This window comes from Podarcis raffonei, chromosome 18, assembly GCF_027172205.1.
Source record: "Podarcis raffonei isolate rPodRaf1 chromosome 18, rPodRaf1.pri, whole genome shotgun sequence".
Lineage (NCBI taxonomy): Eukaryota > Metazoa > Chordata > Lepidosauria > Squamata > Lacertidae > Podarcis > Podarcis raffonei.
In genome coordinates, this window is record NC_070619.1 from 7,161,373 (window position 1) to 7,173,741 (window position 12,369).

Genomic DNA, 12,369 nt, shown 5'->3' on the forward strand with positions numbered 1-12,369 from the left:
CTTGAACTTTTTCCAATCCTCTTCCATCAACTCTTCTCCCAGGTCTCGGATTCTGCCTGTCATTTCTGCCATCTCCATATAGTCAATCACTTGCATCTGCCATTCTTCCACGGTGGGCAAATCTTGTGTCTTCCAATATTTAGCGAGAAGTATTCTTGCTGCTGTTGTTGCGTACATAAAAAATGTTCTGTCTTTCTTTGGCACCAATTGGCCGACCATGCCCAAAAGGAAGGCCTCTGGTTTCTTTGGAAAGGTAAATTTAAATACCTTCTTCAGTTCATTATAGATCATTTCCCAGTATGCCTTAACCCTTGGGCACGTCCACCAAAGATGAAAGAATGTTCCCTCAGCTTCTTTACATTTCCAACACTTATTGTCAGGCAGGTGATAAATTTTTGCAAGCTTAACTGGGGTCATGTACCACCAGTAAATCATTTTCATAATATTCTCCTTTAAGGCATTACATGCCGTAAACTTCATACCGGTGGTCCACAACTGCTCCCAGTCAGCAAACATAATATTATGACCTATGTCCTGCGCCCATTTAATCATAGCTGATTTGACCGTTTCATGAAGAGTTGCAAAAATAACTGCTCGCCTGAGGGAATCTTTAGAAAAGTTGCTGCTTTTTCCACCTCCCTTCGCAAAAAAGGCCATGTTAGGCTAGCAAAAGACTGCTAGGGCAGGAACTGATTTGCAGAGTTAGCCATGGTGTGCTTGACTCGCTTCACCTGTATCCTTTCCTCCTGGCACAATTTCACCACAATTAGGTGCAGTAATACGGCGGGGGGGGGGGGGAGAGAATATTCTGCTTTGGCCAGATGTTGCAAGTGTCGAGCTCCTCAAATTGTTCATCTCTGGTTACTTGGGAAGCAGATAGCTGCGTGTTCACCCCACCCCTGGTGGGAGCCATAACATGGCTGCTCTTCTGGGTGGGGGGGTTATCAATAAACGGAATCAAATGTGGGTCTGCGTCAGGAGCAGCAGTGGTGATAAGTGATAAGTTTCTAGCCTTTGAGGCTGTAAAAGTGATAATCCTGACTGATAAAAACAAATCGTTAGCATTAATTCTGCCATTTTTTGGTACTAAACAATAATACTTAGTATTCGTCAAGTGCTTCTCTAAAGTGTTTTACATTATCTTGCTGTAATCCCTACAACAAACTTGAAAGGTAGGTCAGTGTGATCGCCGGGTGGTTTGACGGGTGGGGTTTGAGTCTGAGAGAAAACGTCTTGCCTAAGTCTGCCTCTGCCTCAAGCCTGTGGCAGAGGCAAGATTTGAAATGAGGACTTCCTGAATCACAGCGCCATCTCTCCACTGCTATGTCAAATCACCTCTCTGACACATGTGCTTGCCTCTTGCCTCTTCTTCTCTCTCCCACCCCCCTTAAAAATGAATTCAGGACACAAGCTGAGGGATGGGTTAACTGGCGTGCAGGTGGGGGCACCCAAGGGAGAAGGCAGAGCCGTGGGATCAGCAGTCTTGGAGCAGACAGTTTCAAATAGTCAAATGTTTGCAGCCTTCTCTCCTCCAGGAATCCTGAAGACAGTCTTTCAAGCTTCTACTGCTTGGGTGGGAGACCTTTGGCTCTCCATATGTCTCTAAACTGGGACGCAGGTGGCGCTGTGGGTTAAACCACAGAGCCTACGACTTGCCGATCAGAAGGTCGGCGGTTCGAATCCCCGCGATGACGGGGTGAGCTCCTGTTGCTCGGTCCCTGCTCCTGCCAACCTAGCAGTTCGAAAGCACGTCCAAGTGCAAGTAGATAAATAGGTACCACTCCAGCGGGAAGGTAAACGGCGTTTCCGTGCGCTGCTCTGGTTCGCCAGAAGTGGCTTAGTCCTGCTGGCCATATGACCTGTACGCCGGCTCCCTCGGCCAATAAAGCGAGATGAGTGCCGCAACCCCAGAGTCGGCCACGACTGGACCTAATGGTCAGGGGTCCTTTACCTTTATGTCTCTAAACTGTAGCTCTCACCAGTCATCTCTGGCCATTGGCCATTCTTGCTAGGACTTGTGGGGGTTGTAGTTGAGTGTCTGGAGAGCTAAAGATTCCCCACTCCTGCTGTACTCCGCTCCTTGTATCACACTTAACTACCACCACCATTGCAGGTGCAACAAACAGAGCAACTGTCCGCATGTAAAAGAGCCTCCACAGATGTAAACAAGGTTTATTTATTACAGGCTTCCCAACGGTGTTTAAAACTCTGTGGACAAGTATTTTGGAGGCAGGGAACTTGCTGTTACAGTGGAACCTTGGTTTTCGAGCGTCTCGGAAGCCGAACATTTTGGTTTCCGAAAACCCGGAAGTAATTGCTTCCGTTTTCAAACGCGCCTCAGAAGTCAAGTGGCTTCCGAAGCGCGTTTCTCAATTTTTTCCATTGAAATTGCCTACCGTCCATTGCGCCTCAATCGTTGAATGTTTCAGAAGCTGAATGATCTTCCGGAATGGATTACGTTAGAAGGTTTCTAAACCCGTTTCTTTTTGTTCTGAAATGTCTGATGGTAACACACTGATTTTGCTGTCAAACCGGAGAGATGGGAGGGGGACTTGGTAGAGTCGCAAAATGTCTGCTTGCCTGTGGGGCAGACCCAAACCACCAGTGGCCCTCTGTGCTGTATGAATGCCCCTTTTCCTCCGAATTGTGTCCCGTGGCTCAACAGCCACCCTGTTTACTGTTCTAGACAGGTAGAACAACGAGCTAAACAGGCCTTGTGGTGGGCCACTCTCCCTGTCTCGCGATCAGGCTATGTTTGGCTTGGGGAGCCCTCAAACTGTGCCACCCTGTGTACAGGCTGGCCCAGTGGGAACTGAAAAGAGCCCAAACGGACAGTGCCTGGTAAGCAGCCCAGCACAACTCCGCTTAGCGTTGAACCTGAGTTTCCCTGTCCTGTGCCCATTTTTAAACTGGCTTTCCTGGCTTCTGAACCCCAGGGCCTCTACGCTCCATGGTCGAGGACTTGCAGTCAGAAGAGTCTGACGATGATGACAGTTCTTCTGGGGAAGAGCCGGCGGTCAAGGCAGCTCCCATCAGCAGGGATGCGAGGTGAGAGGAGCCCAGGTTTATTTACGTGCTGTTTTTGCCTGTGTTTAAGGCAATCACAGTCCGGCTTACAGAAACACAGAATGAAAGGCGGGGGGGAAAGGTAGAGAAGGGAGTTTAGTCCTCAAGGCCAGAACTGTTGGGGCCACCTGACCTTCCAGTGATTTTGTTTGAACAGCAGTTGTTGGCTGTTGTACATTTGGCTGATGAATGGGGTCAGGGTGTCCTTTCCCCCTCCCTCCTGCAGCCCCAGAGTAGCTGTCTGTTGGCACACACTACTCTCTCTGGCAAGGGGGGAGTCTCTTCCCTGTAGCCTCCTCCTCTTCTGGCTGGTGGTTGGGGCTAGGGTGGTCTTCCAGGCAAGCAGGGGGAGCACCCCCTGGCAACTTGGTTCGCTTAGCCAGTTGCAGAAGCCAGAGTTCACTGCCCTTCCCAGCACAACAGTCAGATGAAATTGGCTTTTCATTTGTGTTCAGAACTTGTAGCTGTTGCCTAAAGCAAACAAAAGACGTGGGGTCAAGCTCTCGTGACTTATTTGACCTGAACAGATTGTTCAGGGTTTTCATAAGAGTGCGTCATGGTGCACGTCGAGTTTTAGCCAGTTCTAGTTCTACTCAGAAATGAACGAATATGATGAAATTGGGCCCATTAATATCTGGGAGTGCTCTGAGTAGAACCGGCAGTGGATGCAACCCTTTGCTGCCTGCGGAGGGGATGGAAGAGAAGCAGCAGAGGAGGCAGCCTTTTGCCGTCACCCCATCAAGCTCAGGATTGCGTGCACCCGGCATTAGCCAACGTGGTGCCCTCCAGACGACGTCAGCCCCTTCCAGCTCCCATCAGCCACAGCCAGCGTGGCCCAGCGGTCAGAGGTGATGGCAACTTTTGTCCAGTAGCTTCCGGAGGCTGCCGCAAAGACTAACCTCAGCTCTGCACTGACTGGTTGCTGCATTCTAGGCATTCATCCTGAAGCTGCTTGCTTACAAAGCATTGGCTGCAGCCACTGAGCTACTGGAGACAGAGAGGGACTTGTCCAGAATGTGGGATCAGAGCCTCCTGCTGAACCCTGCAGCCTTCCAGGACAAGTGTGGGAAACCTTTAGCCCTCCAGGTGTTACTGAACTACAACTCCCACCAGCCCCAGCAAGCGCAGCCAGTGGCCACGGATGAGGATGAAAATTATATCTCAGCAACATCTGGAGGGGCAAAGGTTCCCCCATACCTGCCCTGGAAGGCTGCCCCCTTCGTCCAGTCCGGACACTGAGGTCCAGCTCCGAGGGTCTTCTGGCGGTTCCCTCACGGTGAGAAGTGAGGTTACAGGGAACCAGACCTTCTCGGTGGTGGCGCCCGCCCTCCGGAACAGCCTCCCATTAGATGTCAAGGAAATTAAGAACTATGTTTGACTTGCTTGAATGGCATTTGAAGGACGAGGAGGTTAAGTCTGTTATGATTCACTGGGCCAAAGATTTTGGGTATAATATACAGATGAGTGACTGGGTAAAATTATGGAAAGAAGGTTTAAAATTTACTGCATGCAATGCCCTAAAAGAAAATGTGATGAAAATGATGTATAGATGGTATATAACACCTGTTAAGCTAGCGAAAATTGGGAAGTTTTTGATGTTTGTTGTGTTATTGTGTTTTTAATATTTTGTTGGGAGCTGCCAGCCCAGTCAGATGGGCATTGTTGTATTATTATTCTTATTATTATTATTATTATTATTATTATTATTATTATTATTATTACCTCTTCAGGCTCAGCCACAGCGATAGCGACAGTGACAACAGTGAGGACTCCTGCCTTCCAAGTCGGGAGCCTCCGCCCAACCAGAAATTACCCCCTTCTAACAATAAGGTAATTGTGCAGCAAAGGCAGTTTGGCTTCCTACTCACCCAGCTGTCTGGAATTTGGCCCAGGTATACTAGAGGAGCGCAAGGCTGGGGTTCAGGGGCGGGGAACACAGTTGTAGGAACGGCTGTTTTTGTTTCGTAAGCAGCGGAGAAAGTTGAGAAGAGGAAACAGAAGAAGAAGGGACCAAAGAGAGAAAGGCTACAGATAGTAATAGCAAGGGAAGATTGGAAGAAGTTCATTTATCGAAGGAAGCAGGGAAGGCGTTGGAGCTCTTTGGTCCTGTCCTCTCCAGGGGGCTAAGAACACCTGTGAAGGCAGGCATAGGCAAACTCAGCCCTCCAAACGTTTTGGGGCTACAGTTCCCATCACCCCTGACCACTGGTCCTGTTAGCTAGGGGTGATGGGAGTTGTAGTCCCAAAACATCTGGAGGGCCGAGTTTGCCTATGCCTGTGTGAGAGTGTTGAAACAAGGCAGGAACAGAAATCAGGGTATGTTGCTAGCTTGTTTCAACAAATCGTTTAACTAACAGCAGTTCAGGTTCGGGCATAAGCTGCTGTTAGTTTTAAGGCAGGCAGAGGATGTTCCCAATATCTTCCTTGCAGCCACCCACAAGCCAAAGGCTTGGTCACATAGGTCAGTGCTATGTTTTGGTGGCAGGGTTTGTATATAGGGGCATATGACTCCAGACAATTGATGACCTCCCCTCTTAGTAGAGACAGAGTACAGAGCCCTGAAGGAGAAACCACTATCCCCATTTTGCCGCCTTCTCCAAACTGGTGTCCTCCAGGTATTACTGGACTGCAACTCCCATCATCCCTGCCCAGCGGCCATTCTGGATGCAGCTCTTAGGACTGAACATCCATGGAGGACACTGGGTTCAAGAACGCTGCTGGCTAGCATGAGAGCATCTGTTGAGATCATACCCGAGTAGAGATTTGAATGAGGCCCTTTCCTTGTTTCCTACTCCTTGCCCCTACTCCCACGCTGAATCGATCTTGTTTTGGGAGCTCTGGCTGGTGGTGGGGAAATTCCTCATGGGGGGCAGAGTTGACTCGTTCCTTTGTTACGAGAAGGGGAGAGAACCTGTTTTCTAGATTGTGCCTGGTTTCCAGTTTGAAGGAGCGCAGTCTTTGCAGCTTATCTTGGCTCTGTTGCAACGGTTGCCTTTTGTCCCCTCTGAACTGGCTTGTGAGCTCGTTCCCCTTCTTTAACTGCTTTCAGGTAACTGGGAGGAAGAGTCCAGAGTCCTGCAGCAAGCCAGAAAAGATTCTGAAGAAAGGGACCTATGACAAGGTACCTCCATGGAGAAGGGCATTTAAATTGTGGGAGGGAGGGAGGGAAAGAAGGAGAAGCCATCTGTTGGCAGAGGGAGCCCTTTGCCGCTCAGGACAAACCAAGCCAGCCCTAACAAGGCTCAAGCCACCTCTTTTGAAATGTGCAAAGCTGTCTCCTGCAGAGCCAGGCCATTAGTTCATACCCAATATTGTCTCCTCTGGCAGGCAGCAGTTCCCTGGCTGCCTTTCCTAGCCCTGCTAGATTTGAGCGCTCCCAATACTTTCTCCTCCCACACCCAAGCTTCTCCCTGGGCAGAAGGAAGGGGATATACTGATTCTTTTTTACTTGATTTCGGAGGGGGCCCATTTATTCCCTTTCTGTCATCAGGTGTGGCCAACTCCCAAGAGACTGTGATCAGAGACTTTAAAACTGGCAGTGATCTACCCCATTTTGGGGGGTTCGGGTCAACATTGTTGAGCTTCTTTGGGAGTCAGTGATCTACCACCAGTAGATCACAATCTAGATCTACCTGTTGGACGTGCCTGATCTAGATGGTGGGTGCGGGAGATCAGGTTCCTTCTTATTTTTTTCTCCTTTGAAACCAAAGGAGAGGATCTGGTTTTTTTATAAGGAAACTTCATACAGAGTAGGTGCGCTGCTGCTGCTTTTGTTGTTGCTGCTGCTGGAGCGAAGCTTCAAATAGCTCTCTGGCTCAGCCCTAGCAGCAACACAGGCTCTGCTGCCAGAGACACTTGAATACAATTGCGGCCCTCCAGACATTTGTTGTTGTTTAGTCGTGTCCGACTCTTCGTGACCCCCTGGACCAGAGCGCGCCAGGCACTTCTGTCTTCCACTGTCTCCCGCAGTTCGGTCAGACTCATGTTTGTAGCTTCGAGAACACTGTCCCACCATCTCGTCCTCTGTCGTCCCCTTCTCCTTGTGCCCTCCATCTTTCCCAGCATCAGGGTCTTTTCCAGGGAGTTCTCTTCTCATGAGGGGGCCTCCAGACATTGCTGAACAACTCCCATCATCCCTGGTCATTGGCCATTGTAAAGGGAATTGGGGGTTGCTTGTGCGTAAAGGGTGCTGCAGCTCTAGGCAACGTTGCCTGGCTAAACCTTTCCCTGGCTGGACAGCCCTTTCTCCATGGCTGTGTCAGTCGCTGGCAGAATCCGTCAGTGGGCGTTTTCTGAACTTCTTCCAACATAAAAATTCTTTGATCCCAAGTCTCCGCCTAGCCTCTCTGCGCGGAAGTCTCCTGCGCAGAGTGGGCGTGCCCAACGGAGGTCCGGGGCTCTCCCCGCTGCTCTCTGTGGAAGAGTCTCGGAGCCCTCTCTCCGCAGTCTCCCCTCGCTTCCTGGTGTCCCTCCTATTTCCTTCCTCAAAGGAAGTTTGCTCTCTCTCCCTGCTGGTTCCTTCTCCTGCATCGTCAGGGAGCCTTACCTCCACCCTAGGCTCCGATGGCAGTTCTCTGACAGCCATGTTTGCTGGGACCAGTGGGAGCTGTAGTTCTGCAACATCTGGAGACCCAAAGGTTCCCCATACCTCCTTTAATGGATGCCAGAGATTATACCTGCACTGCTTGTATGCATACAAGACTTGTCTTCCCATTTTCTTTTCGGCTGGTTTTTGCGTTGCCGTTTCCCCTCCAACCCCCGACCCTTTGTACAACTCCACAATGTGCTCATGTGCAATACGGGAGTTCTAATTCACTGGCCATCACTCCTAACCCACCCACCCACCGTGTCCATTTTTTGCAAAGGAGGACAAAAACCTTCCCCACTGCCCACCTGAACTGGCAGAAGCGTATTTGCCCTTCAGGCTATTGGACGGGGGTCTGTGAGCATTCATCAGCTTTTTGTTGGCGAGAGGTCTGAAAACCTCAAGATACAAAGTTCTCTCTTGCTAATGTTCCTTCTTCCCTCTCCAAGGCCTACACTGATGAGTTGGTGGAACTTCATCGGAGGCTGATGGCTTTACGGGAACGAAATGTGCTTCAGCAGGTAAGGACATGTTAGGTGGCTTTTTGGTGTGGGATGCAAGTTGAAGCCAGAGGGGAATGTTAAAAGTTCTCTTTTGCCGCAGTGCAATGAGTGGTGCTGCTTTTGCTGTTTTCAGATTATCTTGTTCAGGCACCTTATGCATATATCCAACTGTAAGCTGTAGTTATTGTTCTTAGTTTTGTGGCCTTGCAAATTCAACAGAAGCTGTCCTGGGAGCACATACGGGTCTCAAAAGTTGGGTAGGCTAGCAGTTTGAAAGCTAAATGCTGAAATGTATCCGCCCCCCCAATAACTACATGGAGGCGAAGGACAGAGAGATTTCTGATGAAGTGATTCTGTGATTCCCCCCCCCCCCAAGTACTGGGAAGACTTTTTGTGAGTCTTCTTGTTCCTGCCCCCAGGCAGATGTGGGGTCTTCCTTTGCCTTGCCATGGCTGTCTTCACACCTTTCAAATCAGCAGTCCCGCTTGAATTACAGTGGTACCTCGGGTTACAGACGCTTCAGGTTACAGACTCCGCTAACCCAGAAATAGTACCTCTGGTTAAGAACTTTGCTTCAGGATGAATTCGTGCTCTGGCAGCGCGGCAGCAGCAGGAGGCCCCATTAGCTAAAGTGGTGCTTCAGGTTAAGAACAGTTTCAGGTTCAGTACGAACCTCTGGAACGAATTAAGTACTTAACCCAAGGTAAGGTAAAGGTAAAGGTACCCCTGCCCGTACAGGCCAGTCTTGACAGACTCTAGGGTTGTGCGCTCATCTCACTCTAGAGGCCGGGAGCCGGCGCCGTCCGCAGACACTTCCGGGTCACATGGCCAGTGTGGCATCGCTGCTCTGGTGAGCCTGCACCAGCGCAGCACACGGAACGCCGTTTACCTTCCTGCTATAAAGCGGTACCTATTTATCTACTTGCACTTTAAGGGTGCTTTCGAACTGCTAGGTGGGCAGGAGCTGGGACCGAGAGACGGGAGCTCACCCCGCCGCGGGGATTCGAACCGCCGACCATGCGATCGGCAAGTCCTAGGCGCTGAGGTTTTACCCACAGCACCACCTGCGTCCCTGAGGTACCACTGTACTATTAGCCTTGCCCACAAGTAATGTCTAATTGGGTTAAATACATCTCTAGCCAGGAAAAGTGTTCTGTCAGCAGGAATCTGCAAGCCTGCATCAGGGACCAGTCTTTAAGTTTCCCAATTTGCTATTGCCTTGTTCTGCTGCAGTACAGCCAAGGTAGTTTGTGTCCTCTGCCGCGAAGCAGCCTTTCAGTGTGGTGCAGTGGTTAAGAGCGGTGGACTCGTAATCTGGTGAACTGGGTTCGCTTCCCCGTTCCTCCACCTGCAGCTGCTGGGTGACCTTGGGCCAGTCACACTTCTCTGAAGTCTCTCAGCCCCACTCACCTCACAGAGTGTTTGTTGTGGGGGAGGAAGGGAAAGGAGATTGTTAGCCGCTTTGAGACTCCTTAAAGGGAGTGAAAGGCGGGATATCAAATCCAAACTCTTCTTCATGGAGACAAGAGGGTCAGACCAAGGAAGTGGGGGGGGTGGAGCAGTGCACATGGCTTTTTAAAATGGTGCGCAAAGTGTGAACGATTGGTCCCTGTCTGAATTTCCATGTTGGGACAGGCAATGAGAGAGCGAACAAGGGCAGAGAACAAACTCTCTTGTGTTGCGTTGGCACAGAATATTGGTGTCTCACAGACCTAGCATATAGAATAAGAGAACAAGAACATACGTTTAAAGAAGATTGGAAAACGTTTATTGGATATATGGAGGGAAATTGTGCACATTTGAAAACGCTGGCAGCATTAAGATAAATTCAACTGCGTAAATAAGTTTTGATGGATGTAACAATGGAATACTGAATGGTTTAGTTTATGTAAAATATGCGGGGATTTATGTTGTGCGAAATGAACCGTGGGAAGAGAAGAAGGGAAGTCATTGATATTTTAAGGTGGTTTAAATGACTATTCTAAAATGTAAAACAGAAAATTTAATAAGGGGGTAAAAGAATATTTGTGTCTCACTCCGATCCTTTTCCTCCCCGGCCCAGATTGTAAATCTCATTGAGGAAACCGGACATTTCAATGTCACCAACACAACCTTCGACTTTGACTTGTTCTCCTTGGACGAAACGACCGTCCGCAAGCTGCAGAGCTACCTGGAGGCCGTGGCTACGTGACCCTTGGCTCGGAAGCTGGACGCTTTTTTTTGAAACCAGAATCCCCGTCTCTTTGGTACCAGGAAATGGACTCGTGGACCTTGGCCGCCGCCTTATCCTCTCGATTCACCTGAAGCACTGCCTTAGGGATCAGCCACGCTCTAGGAACACGCTGTTGCTGCTGCTGCCGCCGCCACCGCTTCTGCTGCTGCCGCCGCCACCAGCCACGCTCCTCCTCTTGGGCTTCAGCCGAGCGCATTGCCCTTGGCGGGCCTGTCCTCCTTCGCTTCAGAAGCTTTGCTTGGAACTGGTAGAGTAAAAGCTGCGCTGGTCCTCGCCGCGACACCGCCCTCTCCTTGGTTGTTGCTGGTTTTTTAATTCCGGCTTTTTAAATTTTAGAACGAGATTCTCTTATGTGTGTGTGTTTTTTTAAAAAAAGAATGCACGTTTGAGGCATCCTCTTTTTAAGTTCGGGATAAAACTCAGCTGCCGTTTCTGCGCGGGACCTACGGACGTGAAAACAACCCGGCCTGCAGGCGTCGCGAGGCTTCCCCCCCCCTCCCCTTTGCCTCTTCCCGCTGCCTCTCACCCCAGGTCACATGGAGAGACGTTCCGATCAGATCAGGGCAGGTGTTGGTGCAGCCGAATCACACGACTTGCTCAGAGGACAGCCACCCTTGTTGGGGCCAGTGGAGTATTGTGGGGCGGGTTCTGTGTCCCGGGTGCAGCGGCGCCCCGGCCTGAACTTGCTCCTCTGCGTGTGGGACGATTTCCGAAACGTACTTGCGCCCGCTGACGGCGCCTGCCATCTCGCACTTGAGGCTTTCGATGTGGTGCTGGATCCAGTTCCCCAAACAAGAGCCTTGTTCCTTTTCCCCCTGTTTGATCTGCTTTAACTGTAAGGACTATGTTACTGTACGCTGTCCTGTCCTGTCATTCATATATATGTATATATGAATGACGTATACATATATATATGTCATTTATATATATATATAAGTGTAAGAAGGGCCTAATTGGGTCTTAAGGTCTCAAAAGGGGTTGTGTAGGGGTTTTGCGTGGGGGGGGGGGCATTGATATTTCATTTCTGTTTCCGTTTCATTTTTTAAAAGTTGCAGTGGCAGATGGGGGGGGGGGTAAAGTACAGCTTGACCTGTTTCTTCAACATACCTGTGGGCAGATTTTTATTTTATTTTTTGCATACTGAAACCAAGCAAATATCCTGAAGATCTCTCTCTTTTTTCTCCCTCCGTTCTCCAAAAGGGACCGATCTGTGTTGCTCTTCCTTCTTTTCCTTCTTTGCCATCAGTGTTCAAATAACCTTTTGCCAAAATGCGTTTACCGCCATTGCCCGTTTTGCAGAGAAGCGTTCCCCACCCACCCACACCTCCCCGCCGGTTTCTGCGAAAGCAGTTGGCCCAGGGGTGGGGAAGAGACGAACTAACTCTGAGAGTTTGTCTTTCTCCTCCTCTTTTCTTTCAAAACACCTGCACGGTTTCGAAAACAAACCTTGGCAGGTGCTGGACAACACTAATTGGAATATTTGTCAATATTCCTTGCTTGGCTAAGTTTTGGCGCAGGGGGTGTATCCGGTAGGGGAAAGACCCTGAAGTATGCAGAAACTCCCCACCCCCATACGCAAACACACACACACACACGGTTTTAGCATTTTAGAGCTTACCTTCCAAACAGGAGTCTTAAATCTTTTGCCAAATGTTACAGGACTACTGATGGTGGTGGTGACGCTGTTTGTGTCGCGGCAAGTGGGGTGTGGGATTGGCCAGAAGATTTCACTTTGAGCTCTCTTGGGAGTCCTAAAGTGAGTGCTCGGGGGGTGGGCTTTGCTGCTTGTGTATTGAGTCACGCTAGTTGTGTTGGGACGGAGGTGGTGTTTTTTAAACCTGCCAGTCTTAGTCTCTTCTGGGTTCCTTCCCCACTTCCCCCACCCCATGCAAAAGTTACAACTCTTATGTGGCAATAAGCTGATCTGCGTTAGGTCATGTTGACCCCGAATCCTATTTTGAGCTTTCCTTTTTTTAACTTCT

General features: G+C 49.8%; 1 protein-coding gene across 1 annotated transcript in view; it reads left to right on the forward strand.

The window, feature by feature from the left end:
• MLLT1 (MLLT1 super elongation complex subunit) overlaps window positions 1-10,730 on the forward strand; it is a 28,649-nt gene extending 17,919 nt beyond the window's left edge. The window contains exons 8-12 of the mRNA XM_053372740.1: window positions 2,937-3,048; window positions 4,797-4,896; window positions 6,116-6,187; window positions 8,101-8,172; window positions 10,217-10,730. Of these exons, the coding sequence (XP_053228715.1) occupies window positions 2,937-3,048; window positions 4,797-4,896; window positions 6,116-6,187; window positions 8,101-8,172; window positions 10,217-10,345 (485 nt within the window). The 3' untranslated portion in view covers window positions 10,346-10,730. The remainder of the gene's footprint in view (window positions 1-2,936; window positions 3,049-4,796; window positions 4,897-6,115; window positions 6,188-8,100; window positions 8,173-10,216) is intronic.
• The last annotated feature ends 1,639 nt before the right edge of the window (window positions 10,731-12,369 follow it).